Source organism: Pleurodeles waltl, chromosome 5, assembly GCF_031143425.1.
Source record: "Pleurodeles waltl isolate 20211129_DDA chromosome 5, aPleWal1.hap1.20221129, whole genome shotgun sequence".
In the NCBI taxonomy this organism is placed as follows: Eukaryota; Metazoa; Chordata; class Amphibia; order Caudata; family Salamandridae; genus Pleurodeles; species Pleurodeles waltl.
This window is the reverse complement of record NC_090444.1, coordinates 1,632,056,036-1,632,077,961: the sequence shown is the minus strand read 5'-3', so window position 1 is coordinate 1,632,077,961 and position 21,926 is coordinate 1,632,056,036. Positions and strand designations below refer to the sequence as shown.

Genomic DNA, 21,926 nt, shown 5'->3' with positions numbered 1-21,926 from the left:
CTTCTTTTTACTTTAATCCAAAACTACTGTTTTGAGGTGTTTTTGGGACACTGTCACCAAAGAAGCGATAGACTGCCATAACAGCCACTCCTGCTGCTCTTAATGTTCCTCTTTGAGCTCCTGCAATGACCTGCATTAGGTTGGGCGTTTGCTCATGCCTGCAGACCCACATCTGGTCATGTCTTTTTGCCTTTCATATCTGTTGAGGATGGAGAAGGACCTTCTTTCACACATAGGGATCGTGATGAGTGACAGAGTTTGTGCCTCATCGGATCACGTTCCTGAGGTAGGTACGGTCAGAAGCTCCATTCCAGAGGACATATTTCAATTTGAAGTTGGCCATATACCTAACGTAGTACCCTGATTAATCTTGATAATGCTCTTGGTCGCACTACAGGTCTTTGGGTAAATAGGCCTGTTGCCTGATTCCGATCTTGAACAATATATTCACAATTGTTCTGTTTTGGTAGACATAAGGCCATTGCCATTGCCAAACTTTATTCCAGCTTTGGCTGGTGCTGCTCCTGGCTTGTTTGGCCCCTGTTGACTCTGGTCAGGTGGTGGCTTCTGGCCAGGCTGTACTGACTAAACTCCTCCTCTGACTCTCTGTTGTGCGTGTCTTTTGGCCCAGGTGCCTGTGAGACCTTTGTCTATTCCTACCACCAGCCTCTATCCCAGCACCATCGATCAATTGTGTTTTTTCAACATCACAGGCCTTTGTTTTGCCAAAAAAGACCTTGCTGATTGTTTCAGTATCAGCACCAGTATTTAAGTTGTTTATGTCTTTGAGTTTTTCAGAATTGTCCTGTGTCAGACTTGTTTAGGGCATGGAGGAATACACATGCAGGGTCTATCTGTGGCCTCTTCTGGGCCTTCCTAGAATTCAGTCAAAACATTTCACATCCAGAAGGTCAGTAGTGAGGCAGACCCACTTCACTCTTAATTTGACTCTAAAACATGCACCTTTTTTAGTTTCTAGATTTCCAATGACTGTAGTCCTTCCTGTGAGATTGTCCCCTATTGGCCCTCAGCTGTACCTTTCGAGGATTTTCTGTTTTTTTATGGTGCTTGTGGACTTAAGCACCTTAGTCCTAGAATTGACTTTGCCAGCTGGAGAGTTTAACATAAACATTTTGACTGAAATCCTTCTGCCTGGTTCTTCTGTGTCAGAACCCCTGTTGCTTTGTAATAAGTCACTGTTAGACTCTATCATGTCTCCTTGGTTAAATCAGCTTCTGGTCAGTAAATCCACTGTGAAATTGCTCATCATTTCTGGCTGGCTCCAGACAATCCAGCCTTTCTGTAGTCAGTCAACCAAGGAGCTGAGGTTATGGCCCATTGTTTTCACAGGATTTGATGTGTCCCCACACCCACTTCTTCCAGTCTAACGGATATTTTCAGTGCATCTTCATTCGTGGATTGCCAAATGCCTATTGGTGTTTATTCTCATCCTCTTTGGAACATGGTCCAGGTGGTGGTTCCTCTTTTGCTCGAACACGTGAGAGGATACTTTGCAAAAGTAGTTCAGGATGGCTGCGTAACTGCTCAACAACTTCTCAGGTCTACCCTTAATACCGTGGACTCGGTGACCATGTCTGTGGACTCTTCAGTGGCCCTTTTAAGGCAGGCTTGGTTGCATTTGTTGGATCTTCTATGCAATGCTCAGGCATATGAGCTGGAAACAGGTTTTAATGGTTCCACTTTTTTGGCAAATAAGCTTCCTTGACCATAGATGGCATTCCCCAGTCTCTGTTCTTGGACTCTACTACAAGCATGTCCCTTATGCAAAATGGAAGGTTCAGAAGCCTCAATGGGCTATTGTCTTACAAGCATCACTAATACGAATGACAGGAATGCCGGCTGTATGTGCCTAACTATTGGCGTGTAGTGCCTTTGATATCAGAGCCAGTAGTTTCCTTGTTCACCCACCCTGGAGTCATCTTTCCCACCTTCTGCTATCATGCTATTTAATACCTCCTCGTGAAGGATAGGTACACTTTGTCTATATGAGTGACAATGACCTTTGCTTTGTATTGGGGTGGATGATTGTCCTCACTTTGGGGGCCTGTATGTCAAGCTTCTTTCCAGCTGTCTGTCTGCTGGTGCTTCAAGTTGCTAGGTAAGGGGCTGTAGCTACAAGTAACCACAAATTGAGTCACCAAGCAGTAGTTAAGGTTATTTGGTAGTTCGGTTGGTAAAAACTTGATCATTCGGTACCCAGACTGAGAGCATCCGAGCTGTGTTCCAAGTCAAATACTCCGTTTCCCAGCAGTAATCTATTACTACTGTCTGCCACCCCCTCACCCTTACACTGCACCTATACGTTGCAGAAGAGCTGTAGTTTCTTGGGTTTTTAGGTTTTGCACCAATCACAGATTTTGGGTGCTCATGGTTGCAGGCGTTGAGAGGTGCGGTTCTATACTCCAGTGGACTCCAGGGCATGAGGCTTTTTGTTTCGGGGTTCCAAGCTAGCTCTACTTGTTAAAACGAATTTAATTTCACTGATCAATTTTGGCAATGCTGAATTGCGGTGAAAAACAGTATTTTTTAATTCCTCTTTTTTAATGAACGGTCGTGTTTCCTTTTATCCATCAGCCCCACCGCTCATTGCAGTTAATTTAAGACAGAAACCAAAGGCCATGCATTTGGGTACCTTTTTAGCTTCTTATTCAGGAACAAAGTGAAGCTGAAGTTTCCAGAGCTTGCTATGGCTGAAGTGTTGTCAGTTGCAGGCTTTGGTATGTACCTGAATCAAGTCAGTGGTGAGCCTTTTGAAAAAATCGGGGTTAGAGGGACTGAGACGCAGGGTGCAATATACAACTGGTCTGAATTCCTCCATTTCCCCCCGAAGAACAGATGGAGCCCCGTGGAAAAGGTCGGGCTGTATTGTTGTAAGTTAGGTACGCTCCAGAGGTTTTGCACACCATACAGTTCTGGATGTACACATAGATGGCGACAAACAATAGTTCCAGCCAGCCTGAGAGGTGGCCACTGGTTAGGATGGAAACTGTCAAGCTCTCTGCTCAGGAAGCTCTTCAGATGTGTACATATCACTTATTGACAGACGGCTTAAGCATTCTCTAGCCACTGGGCATAAACTAACTTGCCTTATAGACACAAGCAATGTATGACTCCTGGCATGAATGGTTAAGGGTGGGGTGGTGGTGGTGGTGGTGTGGATAGTTGGGGGAACTGACACACAGAAGCACTCTATTTGTTTTGGTACCTAGGAACAGAATCTTGTTTTGACTCCCTTTATGCAGACACTGTTTTTGCCTATCCAAGCATGTGTTTTGTAACATATAACCTATTAACTGAGTAATTGTTTTTGCTGTTATTTTCTGTAGTGGTAATGTGTATGATGTAGTGAAACATACATTTAATGATTTCAAAATGTAATGAACAAGAACATGTAAGTCAATGTATAGTAGCACAAGAGAAATGAACAGTGACGTATGATTTTGTGTAGCATTAGGTGGAATTCCCTATTAGCAATGTCTGAGCGCTTTATTCTTGGGGCTGCTGGTGTTGTCACAGCAGATTGTTATTTTTAATTTAAATTGTGTTTTTAATGAGCATTTAATTGATGTTCAACAAAAAGAAAGAAAGAAGAAAATAACACAGACAGACAAATCATCTTTATTTCTGTCACCAGTGCCAGCCTGGGCCACTTCCTCGTAGAGGGCCTGCAGATGAGGTGCTAACCGTTCCTAGAACATTTTGTAGAATTCCAGCAGAAACCTGTCAGGTCCAGGAGTTTTCCAGGGCCCCAGTGACTTAATCGCCTCACATATTTCCTCTCCCATTATTAGTTCATCAAAGATGTCTCTGTCTGTTTGAGGCAGCTCTGGGATGGGAACGTTGTGTAGGAATTGGCGAGCGTGTTCTGGGATAATCGTCGAGAAGGCTTTGTACAGGTCGCTGTAGTAAGAGGCAAAGGCCTCAGCTAACTCTTTTAACCTGGTGACTACTTCCCCCCTGTGGTACTAATTTCAGGGAAAATTCTAGATACGAGATGGTGTGATACCAGCCAATAAAGCAGCTTCCCGTTTTTGTCTCCCCACCCACACACCTGGGCAGTGGAGGCGCCCCATAAGTGCCTTTGCACATCCAATGAGAAGTCGCGTATCTCCTCTCTCATGAGCCTAAGTTGCCGATCCAGCTCCACAGTGGACCATGTGGATTGAGTAGCCTCCAGACGGAGGGCACGGGCCTCCAGGCTCAAAATGTGAAGCCTCTGGGATTTCTCTCGGGCGCGGACCAGTCCCTTCATCGCCCCCATCACTACAGCCTTACACACTCCCCACAAGGTACCCGCCGAGGGGACCGAGGTCGTGTTAAAGGAAGAGTACTCCTGAATGACAAAGGGTTTATGCGGTAAGTACCACGCATTCATTTGCCATAGTGGGCATGTGGCCGCCGAGGCTGCACCCAGCACCAGCTGCAGCAGAGCATGATCAGAAATACCCCGTGGAAGGATCTCAATATGCGTGAACTGGCTGCAGTCTATGGCCGGTAAAAGGATGAGGTATATTCTAAAATGTGTTTGGTGTGCCGCCGATATGTGCGTGAGCTGAGTTTGTCATGGGTGCCAGATTCTCCATGCATCACATAACCCTAGGGATGCCATCCAATTCGTCAGGCTGGAGGCCGCTGCCTGCCTATGGCGCAGTGGAGGTCCCGACACGTCCCCCTGGGGGACAGGGACCGCATTAAAGTCTGCCCCTATCAGAGTAGTCCCCTGAGGCAGATCCTGGAGAATTTTGGTAAGGTCGTTTAAAACTGTGCGCAGAGTGGCTGGGGGGGGCATACACACATACAACATGAAGTATAAGTCCCTCAAGGTACCCAGACAGGACCAGGAATTGCCCTCCAGTATCCCTCTGCACTTTTGTGATCATTATGGGAAAGGATTGGTGCAGTAGCACCGCCACCTCCCTCGACCGGTTAGCAAACCTGGTGTGATAGACTCTATCAAAGCCTTTACGTGCTAGAAAAGGACACTGGTCCCCAAGTAAGTGAGTCTCCTGAAGCAGGAGCAAATCAGTTCGATGGTAGTGGGCATATGTGAGGACTGCTGTGCTCTTAATCTTATCCAGCAGTCTGTTAATGTTCCAGGAGACAACTTGTACTGGTCCCACCATTTATGTGTGCATAAGTTGATAGAGCATTACGGCCAGGGGCCACCCCACCCACTCCGTCAAGTGGGCGTTTGGAATCCTCATCGCCATATCCCTCCACGCTTACCACTAAACAATGTGTGTGTCTAAGACCCTGTATGTCAGAAGTGAAAGAAGTAAACAAATAAAGGAAAACCAAAAACAATTCTACACAGCAGCGTGGGCTACCCCTTGACCGGGAAACCCTTGACCCCCAACTCCCGTCCCATACTCCCCTCCCCCCCCCAAAAAGAAGTATCTGTCGCCCCCATACAACAGTGAACTCTAGAAAACCTAGCTCAAACTTAAACTGACTAGCAGTGGTGACCCCTTCATTGAGCCGGATTAGTTAAACATAATTCAAACCACAGTTGCATTATACAAATTAAACAAGTGTTGAAATGAGCTTGTCCTTCCCCATTCCTCCTTAACACTCAAAGTGTGGGGCTCCTGGACAAATCAGAGTCACCGGGGAAACCCTCTAGGCTCGGGGGTCACCCCCCCACCGAAGCGCTGGCCATTATCTCTTGAGTCTCCTTAGTGTTCTTCTCTCCATAGGAAGCTGGGCTGGCAGACCCATCTCTCAACCGCAACAAGGGAGAGCCCGGTAGGGACCCCCTCCTTCCTCTGCACCTCCCAGACCTGGTACTGCGTCGCTGGCTCTTTGGTTGGGAAGACAGATGATCCGAACCTGGGGCCAGCCGCCCCCTCTGCGCGCCGCCCCCATAAGCTGTCATCAGGGGCTCCTCCGTCAACCACGTCCAGGCCGCCTCCGGAGACTCGAAGAACTGGGTTTTGTTGGCGTGTCCCACCCGGAGGCGAGGCGGAAAAAGAAGACGGTACGGTATTTCCATGGCACTCAGTTTTTGCTTCACTTCATTGTAGGAGCAGCGCTGTTGCTGGATCTCCCTGATGTTATCCAGGAATACAAGAACCTTTGCTCCATTACAGTGCAGTTCATCCTGGGTACGGGCTGCCTGCAACACCGCACCCCTGTTTTTATAGTTGAAGAATCTAAGTGTGACTGGTCTCGGTGAGGACGCCGGATGGGGTCTGGCCCTCAGTGCTCTATGTGCTTGTTCTAATGCGAACCAGGGCATGAGGGAACTCAATGGTACCCAATATTTAAACGAGTCCTCTAGATATGAGGCAGGGGAGGAAGTCTCCGTGTTCTCAGGGACGCCAGTTATGTGAATGTTGTTGCGTCTCAAACGGTTTTCATCGTCCTCTGCTCTGCAGTGCAATTCGGATGTCCGCCTAAGAAGCTGGGAAACCTGCTTTTTGAGGGTACTTATTTCATCCTCCACGCTGGACAGTCTTGATTCCGCCTCCTTGATTCTTGCCGTGGCATTGCGCAGATCTTGACGCACCAGGGCCACGTCCACTCTCTCCTTCCCAATTTTGGCCTCTACTGCTGTTTGAGACGATTGTCTGGCCTGTAGAATGGTGGCTACGTCCCCTGGGGGGAGGGACTCTTCCCCCCCCCCCCACACACACTCTCCAGCAGAAGTCGAGCCCGCACCCGTGACAAACTGGTCTATGCACATTTGTGTCGTGGCTGACCGGGTCTGTTTGTCCTTTCCCATTGTGGCCCGCAGTTGATATGTCACCCGCCACCACCACAGTAGATGCTGGAAGGCTCCCACCTCTGTCGTTCCCTGGCTCCGCGCAAGTCACTCTGGCACTCCACCGGGACCCCCTCCCAATTCCACCAGACTCTAGCAGCTCCCCACCACAATGTCATTAGCCCCTCCATGGGGGTGTTGCCATCCCTCCTCTACAGATCCGCATAATAGGCCGCTCCAGTTCCTTTTGGGGTGCCACTAGCCTCCCATGCGGGCCGCCGCGATTTCTGTAGGTCCCCCCGGCGGCTCCAGCCCGGTCACTCAGGAGGGGGGACCACCACAGTCTTTCATTCAGCCTCAGTCCACAGTTCCAGCCCCCCCACCTCTATTGGCTTGGTAAGTCGATAATCCTCTGGGCCCCAACTCCAGCCACAGCTGCTTCGTCTTCTGCAGAGCCCACCTCGCCGCCAATTCAGCCAACATCCTCCTTCCGGTGCAGCAGCCACGCGACCAGTCCTGTTTCTTTCCTCGACTGGACTGCGTGACCGCTGGACAGGGCCCTCCTCTTAGCCGAAGGCTGCCGCCTCCATCTGCTCAATCGAACAGCAGCGTCCCCAATGTCCTCTGCCTCCTACGCCGGTGGACCAGCCACTCCTGACCTCTATAAGGCCCCCAGGTATCTCTTTCTAGGTGGCCGGGGCCCTTGCGCGCTCCCCTACTGCCACCACTGCAGAAACGGCAGTTCCCCTTCGGGCTGCGTCCAGGCTGCAGAGGCAAACAGGGCCAGCAGGTCGCTTTTCACTGCCTCTACAGCTCACCGCACTTAGGCCTCCTCTTTGCATGTGCAGCTCAACCCCAAGGGCCGTGCCTCAGCTCTCTGTTCAGCTGGTGGCTGCCATTTGCCTGGCAGCACCTCACCTCTCCAGCATGGCCCTCTCACCGTCACAGCCTTAGGGACGGTGGAGCTCCCTCCATGGGGGCCACTCTCCTGGCCACGTCCAGATTCCGGAGGCAGATGGGGGCCCGCTGGTCGCCTCTCCCAGCCACCACTCTACACCGCTCCTGCGCTTCCTTCCTGCACATGCGACCCGAACTGGTAGACTGCGCCTCAGTGCTCAGCTCGGCTGGCGGCCGCCATTTTGCGCTAGGTCGCTTCAGTCCTCTGCCGCTGCCCCGCCGGGGGAATGCTCACCCCGAGACTCTGCAGTCCGTTTCCCTGGCTGTCCCGCTCGTGTGAGTCACCTAGAATACCCAGTGGGATGGGGTTTTGCTGGGCTCCAGCGAGGTCGGATGACGGAGGGGTCGGGGCACTTCTCGGGGGCACTTCTAAAGTGCGACCGCCATCTCGATGCCTTGGCCACGCCCCCACAATATGTCTTATCTAGCAACCATTTCCTATTAGGAGGTACCACACCCCCCACACCAACACCCACACCCAGTGCAGTGCGACTCTTCTTTTCGCTAACAACAGCGACATTGACACAAATTTACAGTTCGATATTGGGAGGAAAACTGGGATCACATTGTACCAGTTCTAATACCATGCCTTTTAAGGCCTCTGTGACTAGTGTCCAACGAGGTCGCACTGCCAGGCGAGATGCAGGAAATCTGCCTCTGGGGCCCAACAACAGAAACACCTAGCATCAACCCGCAGACCAATCTTGTACAACATTACTGGTGTGTAGTAGATTTGATGCAAATATTTGAAATGTATTATGTGTAAGTTATAGTTTGGGGTGAGGATTCGCATTTGTGCTTAACAAAATTTCCAGTCTGCCTCCTCTAGTGACTGCTCTGGAATGGCATTCCAACCCTCCAGCACTTTGTTAACTGCGCTTCATTATATAACTGAGGGATCAAATGTTGACAAGTATCACTGGTAAGCAAAACTTGCAAAGCAGCTAGAGTTGGTGATTATTTTGGAAAGTGTGGGTAGAATTCCTGCAGGGGAGCATGGAGGAGATAATATATAAAAGTCAGCAGTGGAGTAAGTTACTGTGTGTGTGAAATATTGTTCAAAGCCACAAATGTGCCACCGTCGATGGCTTCCCCCATGGTGCTGAGTCCTGCGCTTGTCTGCAGTCGCAATGTGACGTCTTCCCTGGACACTGATATTGTGGGTGATGTCGTAATGGCAGTGCTGGTGCATATAGAGAAGTTTTTTTCCAGCCCTGTTACCTAGGGCTCTCCATCCCGGTGTTGTAGTTTGCACTGTATTGATTTCTATCCTTGCTTGACCCGCCGTCTTGTGGGGTAGTGGAATAGGATATGCATCATCGTGTTCACTGCGATGTAAGGTTTGTACTCGTGTAGTGTATACCAATAATGAGCGAAGTGCGCGTGTGCGTATAAATAGTAAAGGTGAAAATCAGGTGCATTAAAACCTCCTTCTGCGTATGGCAATGTGACGGACTCTTGGTTGTTTCCCAGCCCACGCCAGGGTTATAAGTTGTTTCCTAAAGAAGTGCATTGGTAGGACAATGGGTATGTTAACGAATAGGTATAGGAATTTTGGTAGGACTACCATTTTTATTAGTGCAATCCTGTCTGCCAGCGATAGAGGCAATCTCTGCCACCTATAGACCTGGTCCTCCAGGGATGCAATTGCCCTGCCATAATTAGAGTGTACCACCAGTTCCAGGTTCCTGTGTATCCAAATCTCCAGGTATTAAGCTGGATCCCTCTGCCACATCAAGGGGAATTCGATTGGACTTTCCTGTGTACTGGGTGTTAGCGGAAATATAACTGACTTTGACCAGTTGGTGCTGAGTCCTGAGATGCTCTCAAACCAGACATATTCACGGATTGCAGGTGACAAATGTACAGACGGGTCTCTGACATATAAAACCATGTCATCTGCTTATAGGGATTTACTAATTGGGCAAAGACAGAAATTTAAGGCTGAGGCAGAGTGTCTTTGTCACATGACATATGCTAGTGGTTCAAGTGTAAGAGCAAAGAGCAGTGATGACAGGGGACACCCCTGTTGCGTCACTCTACAGATTGGAAATTCTGCCAAGGTGTGGCTGTTTACTTTTAGTTTGGCCGCTGGGCACTTATATAAGAGTGTTATCCAGTGCAGGAATGCTTCCGGCATCCTCAGGCGCACCATAACTGTGAACATATATCCCCTTCAATAGAATCAAATGCTTCAGCGGCATCTAATAGAACTGCCGCAGCCAATAGAGATGGGTTTAAGTTAAGCAGGAGTGCAAAGAGTGAGTGCACGTTGTGTGCCGTGGATCGGGATGGTTAAATCCTGATTGATCGGGTAACACCAATTTGGGAAGTAGTGATTGAAGTCTGGCTGCTATGACTTTTGGTAGTATTTTTGTATCAATATTTATGAGTGACACGGTCTGTATGACTGGCAGTATCATAGTGCTTTGTCTGGTTTTAGTAGATTCACTTTTGAGGCTTCTCTTAGGGAGGGAGGTAGTTGCTGCTTTTAATATGCTTCCTCGTGCAGTGCATGTAAATATGGGGTGAGGAGTTCAGCAAATTAGTTATGAAATTCCCCAGTTAAGCCATCAAATCCTGGTACTTTCACATTCTGAAGCTTTTGTATTGCATCCCTAACTTCTCCACTGTTATAGGTTGTACCAAGTATTTGCCCTGTCCTGCAGACAGCCAGGCCAGCACCACATCGTCCAGGTAGTCATTGATTTAATCTGTGACATCTGATGTTCATGTGCTGTAGAGGATGGAGTAAAAGTGAGTAAAGGCCTGTAGTATTGCAGGAGTGTGATACTGCACCTCTGCCTCTAGGGTGTCTATCTTCAGTATATGTTCCTGACCTTTCAGTTGCCTCAGCTTATTTATTGGCTAAACTGCAGCCAGGGCAGCCCCCCTCACCACATGATGCTTTGATAGGAACTGTTGTTCCTGAGCCGCAAGATCCTGGAAGGTTGTGAGTCATTCCCAGATGCCAGCTAGGGTGAATTGATTTGGGTCTACTGTGTAGTCCCATTATAGGACCCACAATTCATCTTCTGTTTTTTTGTAATTGGGTGCGGATTGCTTTCAGCACTCCTGCTTGTGTGGCAATACAAATTCCCCTAATCATGACTTTAAAGGCCTCCCATATATTGTCCTTCCCCTCTACTGACTTCTCATTTGTATCAAACTATTTGATAATTGCTTTTCTGAGACCATCTCGAAAGGCAGCATCTAGTAGAGAGGTCGCCTGAAACTTCCATGTGTACTGATGGGTGTGCACAGATGGGAGTGAGATTTTCAGTAGCAGTGGTGCATGGTTGGACAATGTCTTGAGCAGATATGTGATTTCTGACACCCAGGGACACAGTTCCCTGGAGATCAGCCAGTAATCTATCCTGGACCACGATCCATGTGCTGATGAAGTGAATCTGCCCTCCCATGGCACCGGATTGGTTTTTCGGGGGTTATTGAGACCTCGAATAGTCGTAAAGACCAACCCATTCGCTAGGAACTTCAAAATACACCAACAAGCAAAACAATTCACAGCATATATATTCAGTCTACTCATCAATGTCATTTGGGGTGCTCCCTCGTGGGTCTGCCAGAGACCCAATATTCCCCCCCTCCCCGGTTGTGTGGAGGTGGGCGGGATAACATTATGCTCACCATCCTACCATATTATGCAGGCAGCCAGGGCCCAGTTTCCAATAGGGTTCCTACTTTGCCTGTGGCCCTCAGTTCACAGAGGGCGCGACACACCATGCAGGAGCCCCACCATTATTTTGTGATTGGTTACAAGTCTTCTTCTTCACTATCTGCACCACATTGGCCCTTATTCTTGGAAGTGAGTGTCTTAAGGAAATCTTTAGCTGCCTTGGGAGCTGGAAATATTTTCTGTTTTCCTATGTGGTTGATGCGGAGTCTTGCTGGGTAGATTATGGCATACTGAATTCCCTCTCTTTGTAGTTGCCATTTAACAGGTAAGTATTCCCTTTGTTCCACCTGCACAGATGCTGTAAAGTCTGGGTAGAAGGTGATTTGGTTACCCTAATAGAGGAGGTCATCCTTCTCTTGTGCAATTCTAAGGACCACATCTCGATCACAGTCATTTAGCAGTCATGCAATTATAGGGTGTGGGGGCCTCCCTTGCTGTGCGCGTACCATCAAGGATCTTTGTGTTGGCTCAGCCACCAGTATATGTAACATGTTCTCAGCCCCGAATAATGTGATCATCAGCTCCACATATGTCTCTATTTTTCCAGTGTTGGTTGATTTAGGTACTCCTGTGATGTGTAAATTGTTTTGGTGAGAGCAGGCTTCTAAATCTTCATTTTTTGCTTGGATCACCGCCAGTACCTTCTCCATGTCGAGGCACTTTGTACCCACAGTGCGAAGTTCATCTTCAGTGGTTGATATTCGCTGTTTCACTGTCATGACCCGGAACGCCTACTTGTCCAGTTTCACCACAAGGTGATCCATGCGCAGGTACAGGGAAATAATTTTCCCATTGATTGATTGGAGGGTTTGTTGCATGGCTAACAGGGTGTTATCCAATACAGATGCCCCTTGTTCAGCTGTGTCTGGACGTTGATCAGGTGGCGAATCCTGCACTACCTTGGTGAGCACCTTCATTGAAACGTCAGGCGTAGTTGGTTTTGTTCCGCCTTCCCCATTATGCTGAATTAAATGGATCTCACTCACTGCGTTATGTCTTACGTTGTTGGTGATCTCAGGGGCTAGAGCTGTGCGTTGCTCTACGTGCCCTTCCCCGGATATTGCTGAAGCTCTGCTGACTGGTGCCCACAGCTCTAGAGTATCTGGATCCCGCATGTCCCAGATACGCTTGTCCCAAATGCAGTTTTTGTGACAGGAGCCTTGTACACGCAGGTTTGTGCGACAGCCGACTTAAGGTCTATTTGTTCCCACAGGCTGGATGGAGTCTGTTCTCTTTGTGCTGAGGTCAGAGCATCATATTTGTGCCACTGCTTGCCTGCCAAGCTATGTACTCCGCTTCGCATGGATCTTCTCTCAGCGCGAGTTCCTCCCGGCAGCGCCAGGCTTGCTCCCGCCTTCAGGGCACTTTCACCTGTGTTATTACTGGGGCCACTGTGTTCCCCCCCGGGAGTAAACATTGGAGAGGTGGTTCAGGTGTGCATTATTGTGAAGTCCCGCCGCACTCCTTAGGGACTTTTACCCGACCCAAAGGCCGCCCCCGGTGAGCAGAGTCTTCAAGTCTCTCCGCCACAGCTGGTCCAACGCAGCCGGTCGTGGTCACATCTGACCTCCTGCTCTCACCTCTTGTCTTGTCACCAGCTGACAGGCGCCGTGTCTACACCTATCGCGGCCGCATTATGGCGACACAAGGCAAGGTTTACCCCCCGGTCAGCACCGTTCGGGCGTCTAAGGTGCCGCTTCGTCTTCAATACGCTCCCGGCAGACACAGGCCGCGATCTCGGCACGGTCCACGCAGTCTGGAATCTGCCAAATCTGCTTCCCCCTCGCCCCCACCTTTCCACGGCAGATTGGTTGAGGCAGCAGTCTCAGGACTGTCCGTTTTCTCTAGATGTAGTCAAGAATGTTAGCAAATGTGTTTGTTTACTGGGGGTTATAGAACAGCAGGAGGCATCGCCTAAATTGAACAAATATTGGGATATGAGCACAAAGATACGCAGGTAGATTTGTGAGGATTTTCTCATAATTTCTTTTCAGTTGTGATGTAGCATACACATTGTGCAATGTCCTTGTGTATATGAATCGTACTCGTGCACAGTGGGTATACACTCCCATATGACGCTCCAGTCGCAGGCTGAACATAAGACATGCATCACACCAGCAAAGTGCTCGGTTTAGTATGAATATTGAACCTATGCCTGATCCATTTAGATGTAAGTTAGTTACTTACATTAGTATGATAGCGTATTTCTGAAGGTTTGTGAAAGCAAAGAAGATGATTACATTGTGGGTGATGACAAAATGTGTAGCTCATGGGTGCATCCCTCATTACCAGATCTTGCTATATCTACAATTTTTGTAATCTTATCGTCCAGTACCTTACTGTGGCAGACATTCTATGCAATGTCTTAGCCATTGTTGTTTTTTTTTTATCTCAATTTCCGAGTAAAAGACACATTTTAGGGTTTATCTTGTGTGCCGTGTCACACAGATCTTTTGTGCCAATCCTGGCATTCTGCTTTGGATGCACTCCTGGCATCTTTGTCCTTCGAGCTTACGTAGCCTAGTTTTCACATATTGTGGCCAATTGCCACCTTGGGATCTGTCCGAAAATCTGGAATGGTGCAAGCCTTAAGGGTTTAACATCTCAGGAAGAACGTCCACCTGTTCATCTTCTCCATTATTTAAGGTGAAATCATCCTCTTCTTTATAGGTATAACTCCATTTTATGAGACCAGATGCCTGCTTCTCACCCTTCAAGTCACTGCCAGACTCTGCTGATGCCCTGTTTGAGGGTGTCCCTGCACAGTCCATGTCCATGGGATTTCCCAGTTATACTTTTGACTGCAAGTGCCAGGACACTCATTATATGAGTTGGTATGACCTGCCTCCTGACCAGCATATACTTTTCAGGATGCATCCAAGCTAGCCAAAAGGAGCATAAGCACCTTGCAGTGCATTTCTTGCCTCCACCAATGCTTACCTTGTTTTGGGGTCAACCCATTACCAAATGGTTGATCCTCTTTGTCATTAACCCTTCAGGCAGGGAGGTAGGGTACCAAACTTTGGAAAGCTTCTATAGCAGGTCGTCCATAGACGTCAAAGTCACCAACACCGCAAAGAGGACGGATTCCTTTACATCAATCATCAATTGTCTTTGAACCTACTTCTCCAAGAGTGTACATAGTGTTTCTCAATAGAGTCCTCATTTTGACTGTAAACTACTGCCCCACCTAGAGGCAAGCTTCACGGTATTCGAGTGCGCACTTCCTCTGTTGCTATAGCACTCCTTCGCCTGTGGCTCTTCTCGGTAGCCCAGACTCTAACAGGCAGAAACAAAAATAACTGTTTTGCCATTGCAAACATGTTTCACCTCTTAGTTATTCTCCTGGAGATATCAATGACTCTGCTATCCTTTGTGTGAGTACTGGTGCAAGACAAACTACAGCACAGTCTGTGCCCTCAACTGGTATCCGATGCGCTGGATCTCAGTGCGAAAAGAACCGCATTGTAGCACTGAGAGGGATGAAGCCCCGCCACCCTTACTTCCGCAGAAGGCTGAATAACACAGAGACCGTGACAAGCAGTATTCTTCAGGTGAAAAGGAGGGAGAATCTGATTACTTTAAAGTAAGGATCGAGGGCCAAAAAAGGCAGTGTACTGTGCCAAACAAGATTCAAACACAGCTAACTTAGAGCCTGATTTAGATCTTGACGGACGGTGTTACTCTGTCACAAACTTGATGGATTTGCAGTCCGCCATATTACAATTCCATTATATCCCTTGGCTTTTGTAATATGGCGGACGGAATAATCGTCACATTTTTGATGGAGTAACCTACCCGCAAATATCTAAATCAGGCCTTTTGTCTCAAAAGCTAGCTATGAAGCACCTTAAGTATAGAGTACAAATAAATAGCAATAAACCCACACACCACAATCAATGGTACTTAACCAGCTGTTGAGCCGCAAGGAAAATGGAGACCCCACTTGCCTTATTTTTATTCCCAAAGGTGTTGGTGTGTTTTTTGTAAATGCTTTGGATTTTGACTTCTATGATGTGCGCTCTAATCTAGTTTCCACCCATGATTAGAATTCATCCTTGGAAGTAAATTCTTTACATTCATTCTGCAAACCTATTACACAATAATCTACATAGATTATACATATGTACTTGTGTCAGTTATTTATAATTTACACTTGCAAAAGTTTGGACTTTTTTTCTGGTATAGATCTACTTTCTGGCCACAAAAAAACTAAACTTTTATGAAGTAGCTCCATTGCTTCAAATTGAAAAGATTCAGTACATATTTTAAGAACACGTTGTGATGCATGCTCGTGTTGCTATGCAGGTAGCAGATAAAGTCTGTGATAATAGTGTACAGCATTTTCATTTGCTTTCTGAGCAGTCGATGGTTATGCAAATATTGTCCTTCTGCAATGCCATATTTACGAGTTGTAGTCTGTGTAGTGGGCTCAAATGGAAGCTGGAAATGAACCTTTTGGGTAGTAAACGACTGCCATAAAGGGGGGTGCAGTAGCCTCTCACTCAGTAGGGCCGTGTACCATTGCACCTGCTGCATTTAAGATAACAGTCTCATGCTGTGTGTGATTCCTAAGCTGTGTCTAAAATGTATGAATACCTGGCCATTTAGGAAAGCTTTTACTTTTTCCTCCGCATTCGAAACCCGAAATGTAACCTTTCATTTTAGGGGATTACAACCACTGTTCGTTGGTCCACAAATCAGGCTTGGCAAATATTTTCTCTACAGTATGTGAACGCAAATTTCCGCAAAACTTTGCAAAATGTACTTGTGCCTTCTACACAGGAAAACAAGGAAAACCAAAATGTTTGGCTTTTTGGTAGTTGAAGTGATTGGTAATAGTTGGACAAATTTATGTATATATTTCTCCCAACTGTGCAAGAAAGAAAACCCGATAGTGAAAGAACCTCTTGGGCGAAAACAATAAGGAAACTGGGGACAAGGCCCCTTTGCTTGAACAGGCTGTAATACCATAGTTAGAGCTGGTGACTTTGAAGTCTATGGACGACCTGCTATAGAAGCTTTCCAAAATTTGGTACCCTACCTCCCAGCCTGAAGGGTAGATGGCAATCAATAGGAGCAACCATTTGGTAATAGGTTGACCCCAAAACAAGCTAAGCATTGGTGGAGGCCCCAACTGCCCTGCAAGACGCTTATGCTCCTTTTTGCTAGCTTGGATGCATCCTGCAAAGTATATGCTAGTCATAAAGCAGACTGCATTACCATAATTAGTTAAAAGACTAGAAAGAAATTAAAGTAAATACTGTCACACCCACAACAAAATAATTTATCGAAATGATATGCACGCTTATAGCTAGAGGGCAAGAAAAGCCAAAAAGAACTACCATGCAGACAAGATACTTTCAGTCAAAAACAGCTGCCCAGAACTGCTCAAAGTAGTTAACTCTTTGTGCAATCCTCCCACTGCAAACAAAGTCATTGACCTTCCCAATATCTGACCAAGTTGCCTAAATTACGTATGTAAGAGAAAAATACACAACATCTGTAATGATTTAAATCTGAATCTATGTAACAATGGAGTTGGACAGTCCAGATCTAGTACACATTATTCCTACCTTAACTCCCTTTAACTAACTGTGAAGCCATTACAGTAGAATCATGCACCTCTCTCATTAAAGACAGCAAACCTCCTGGCAGTCCAATACATAGAATCGGCTAAATAATTAAACGTTTTGACACTACCAATGCTCCTAAAGTAGGCGAAATTATTGATGCCTCTTTTGAGCAGGGCACTGTTCCTACTCTCTTAGAAGAAGTCTTAGTAAAGCCCATTTTGGAAAAAATCTATGCTGTGCCTCATCTGTTGGCCTACATCTCTGCATCAAATTGCTTGAAAAATTGATCTCCTGACAACTACTGATCAAAAACCAAGCTGGCTTTTTTACTGCAGGATTTGGCACTGAAGTGGTCTTTACTTTTGCAATAGAGGGTATCAGGATGATCGCCAACAGTGAAGATCCTGACGTGGTCATACTCTGGATTTGTCTGCTGCCTCTGACTCCATAGACCATCAAATCTTCCTTCATTGTCTCAGAAATTGTAACATAAGGATAAGACCTTTGCCTGACTCGAATCACTTATTTCTATCAGATCTCATCTGATCTAGCTAGTATCTTTTCCTTTTGAAGTTATCCACTGCAGAGGGGAGTTCCACAGCAGGGGTGTGGTGCAGGCCCCTACAGCCCCTGTGGTGCAGGGGGAGCCCCACCCCCACAAGTGGCCCCTAAATCTTTAGGAGGGGCGATTCAGTCCAAGGCTAATGCTTATTTGTTATATATGGGATACTCAGGGTCCCCTCATCACATTCCAGGGGGGCACCATTTTGCATTACAGCACTGTTCCACAAGGTTTGGCCATTACCCCCTGCCAACCATCGGCCCCTGTAGTACAAACTCCTGCCTATTTTTCTATGTGGATGATACATAGATCATCATTAACCTGAACAAAGAACCCGTATCTACTATTGGTGGCTTACCAGTCATTCTTAATAGTGTTTCAACTTGGATGAAATACAGCTACCTCAAACCTCATCCCTCTTAACCAGAAATTCTGCCCATAACCAACAAGTTATGTCACTGGGATCCTGTACTCTTCCTCAACATATTAGGCAGCTGCCTCAAACTAGTGAAACAAGTAAAAAACGTTGGTATCATTCTTGACTCCGATCTCCACCTTGAGGCACAAATCATCAGTCTCACTAATATCAGCTTCCTACGTATACGTATGCTGTGACACATTATGCCCCTGCTCGTTTTCCTGCTTAAAGTCATAATTGCCAACCCCTCTGTACATTCAAAACTAGGTGATGGGAACTCGACCTGTCTTGCCTTACCTGCCAAGGCAATAAATCGCCTACAGGAAGTACAAAATGCCCTAATTCACACCATCATAAATCAAAAAAGTTTGAACCATTTTCAACTTCCCTTCAGCCTTTACACTGGTTCTCAGTAAAAAGCTGAATTATTTTGAATCAGCAAGCATTATGCACCTGATTTTTCATGACTCTGCCCCATCCTGTCTGCATGATACATTTCTTATCTGTACACCTCTTTATGAAAAAAAAAAATGGTGCCTTGTTCTCCAGTGCAACTACACGAAATGGGGCGAAGTCTTGAGACTATGGGACTTTATCCCGATCAACATTGAATGGCAATTGTCAATCCTGAAGTTCAGGAAACTCCAGAAGACGTAGCTGTTCTCAAGTTAACTTGTACCAGCTCACTGTTCAGGTCAAACCACCAATGCCAAGAGATGTTTCTGGAGTCATAGAGTGCTTACTAAAACCCCTATGAATTATAATAAGTTGCACCATTATCTTTAAGATGGTGTCTTTATTTGTCAACGTGTTATCATGCCAGCAAAGTAAAACAAATGAAGATGTAAAGGCAATTTGTGAATGCCACTGTGTCGCTAGAACAGTGTATCCAAGTCGCTTACGCTTTCTAAATAAAAGGGCCAGAAATCAACATTTCAGATATTGTGTCAGCAAAGTACATACTGCAAAGAACACCCTCCGAGTCTCAGTTACGAGCTATATGTAATTTTGAGTCTGCAGTGTAACAAAGGCACTACTTTCTGGTGCTTCTTTCACCAGTCCTTAATTGGAACACAGATGAGACAGTGTAATCGTCCTTGAAATGCCCTGGGCATGATAGAAAGCCCATTCAAGCAATGCAAACCATGAAAACTAGTGGCTGAAGAGGGCTGATTTGAGGCATATCCTCTCTCTGCACCTTTTTTGCTGAAACAATGCCGTGACCAACTCCAGATAGTGAAAGCTGTGTAGTCAGGTGTGAAATGGCCTACAAACTAACCTGTGCGGGCAGTTTGTGGGGTTCTCACCAGCGAAATCAGCTCCAGTGCGAACCACACACAGTTCGGATAACTCTTGTGTTTCTCTCTGGACCCCGTTGTGCCAAGGAGAAGTACATTAAGTACACAAACCGCAAAATCCACCTGCGCAGGGAATTTACAGGGAATATTTTTTGTTTTGCTCATTTCTAACATATCTTTATTGGTGATTTGACTGTATCTGTTCAAAAAGGCTTACCTTTCCAAAATCATGCAATCACAGATGCCAAGTCTAGCGCCTAAGTGGGAAATTGAAAAAGCTATCGAGAAGAATTGAAAAGACGAGGTGGTTATTTTTACAGAGCACTTTGCATTTATTCAGCAAAAATTGTTATTCAAGTAAACGTTGTGGTGTTGCACAAAATGACCCAAGCCGGAGGCAACAGTAATAATCTAATACTTTCTCATTACTTTCTTGAACGGATGGCTAGGCTGCCATTTTACCGACATTATTTAGTTTGTGTTTAAATAAACGCTAAAAGGGCAGTGGATAGTGAATAAAAGGTCTACAGTCCAATTTAGATGTGCAGTGTAAATTGCGCCGTGGCTCTTAACACAGTTAGAAACAGTTCATTGCTTTGTACCACCCTTTAGAATATTGTAATCTTCGAGCTTGCATTTTTCTGACATATGGAACATTGAGCGTTTCCCTGGCCATGCTTATTAAATAAAAGGGCATGACAATAAAAGCGAGGAGCCTGGTGTAACCTTTTGATCCTTATCCAAAGGAGGATTGATGCCATTCTGTTGACTTTTTGACATTTGCAGGAAAGCAATGTGCAGGCGCTGGGGATTCTGTTTACCTACCACGGTTCAGAGCTGCTGCCTCATCACCTGGCCATCCTCTCCAACTTCCCCGAGACCACCTCTCCGCATAAATACAGGAGCCTGCTCCCCGAGGCCTGGTAAGAATACTGCTCTGACCTTTAGTCACTGCGCTGTTTCTTCAAAGTGTTGGGAAATGTTCTTGAAGGAAAAGGTCCAAACTATAAACTGCTCTTCTTTGGCGTATTATGCACAGACCTGTCAGAAGTTTTTGCGCCGGCCAGGTCAACAACTTAAAGGAACTCTACTTAGGACATATTGGGGGTTATTCTAACTTTGGAGGAGGTGTTAATCCGTCCCAAAAGTGACGGAAAAGTGACGGATTTACCACCAGCCGTATTACGAGTCCATTATATCCTATGGAACTCGTAATACGGCTGGTGGTATATCCGTCACTTTACCGTCACTTTTGGGACGGATTAACACTCCTCCAAAGTTAGAATAACCCCCATTGTGTCTAATTTAAAATTATATTCCTGCCGGTTAAATGTCTCGCAGCATCTAGTCCTATAGTTGTTAGCTGCGTCTCCATTAATAAAGTTTGCAAGCTTGTGTTAAAATCTATAAATAAATGTTGCTGCGCCAGCTCAGTGTCTGGGCAATAATGCCCCTTCTGCTGGCTCCGATTAACCACATATATGTGAATCACATTGGGCATGGTTGCACACTAAGTTAAGGTATAAAAAAGTGAAATTTGAAAGTGCAAATGAGATTTCCAGATTCATAATACCATAAACTGTGAACATTTTCACTCACAGATAGTTGTACATGCTGAGGGAAGTCATGTCTGCCTAATGGGTATTCCAGTTGTATGTTTTGGATGAAGGATATGAACATAGATCATCCCCAGAGGAGCTGTAGAAGTTGGGCTTTGTAAATTACAGTCCCCAACTAGAGGTAGCATTTTAGGTATTCACAAAAAATTCTAGCGTATGCAAACAAGGTAGGAAAGTACACCAAATAACTCCATATTTTGATGGTATGGTGCGTAAGGAAAATCTTTTTTCTACATGGAAAATGTTTTTCTTATGAAGAAACAAGCGAAGAGTGAGGTTTGTCCTGCTAGGTCACAGTGAATGACTCCTTGAATAGCAGTTGCTCAGAGATGCACCATTCCTTGACACTGTCTTCAGGGTGGCTGGGCGCTTAGACCTACACAGGGGTTTATCCCTATGATGGGTACTGCTTGTTGGGTTACCTTCCTGTTTGTTTTCCCTCTGTCAGTGACATACAATTATTATGTAAGACGCTGCAGTTACTTTTTGTTTCTCTTAGACAGAGTCCCTTTCCTTTAAGAGTTTGTCCAGTGTTTGCTGTCTAGGAGCCTGTCCTACGTATGGGTATGTTGGGTCTCATTAATTTTCTGTTTTTCCCCTGGTAGTGGATGGTTTTGTGGGTCTACTTTGAATGCTAGTTCAGTTTGTGGTTGATTTCCATCAGCTATGGTTCTGTGGCGTCTTGTCCTCTGACAGCTCTTGTTGGTTAACGAATGCAGACATCCATGGTTTGAATCGTTCAAGCATGGTTATGGGACCGCATTATTTCATAGGGAATAATAGTTGTTTATGTGCAGGGCTTTTCAATATTTGAGGCTCGTTTCTGTAGTATGTGTTATGTCTCTGGTTTTGATAGAGAGTAGCCGTGTATCTTTTGGGTTTATGATATTTGGTTTACGATAATTGGTGCTCAGGTCATATGCTTATCTTGAGACATGTTTTGCTTTCTCCAGGTTAGAGTAGACTGTAGCTTCCTTATTTGATCCTTGACGGCTGTGGGTGGTTGATGTTCTTCTTATCTTTTCAGCGAGGTATGATGGTGGTGCTATATTGGCATTCTCAGTTTTTTTGTCTG

At 46.2% G+C, this 21,926-nt stretch overlaps 1 protein-coding gene across 2 annotated transcripts in view; it reads left to right on the top strand.

The window, feature by feature from the left end:
• Positions 1–21,926, top strand: part of NBAS (NBAS subunit of NRZ tethering complex) — a 1,762,396-nt gene that overhangs the window by 516,303 nt on the left and 1,224,167 nt on the right. For both annotated transcript variants that reach the window (XM_069235962.1, XM_069235961.1), the window contains exon 21: positions 20,019–20,155. In XM_069235962.1, coding sequence (XP_069092063.1) covers positions 20,019–20,155 — 137 coding nt within the window. The remainder of the gene's footprint in view (positions 1–20,018; positions 20,156–21,926) is intronic.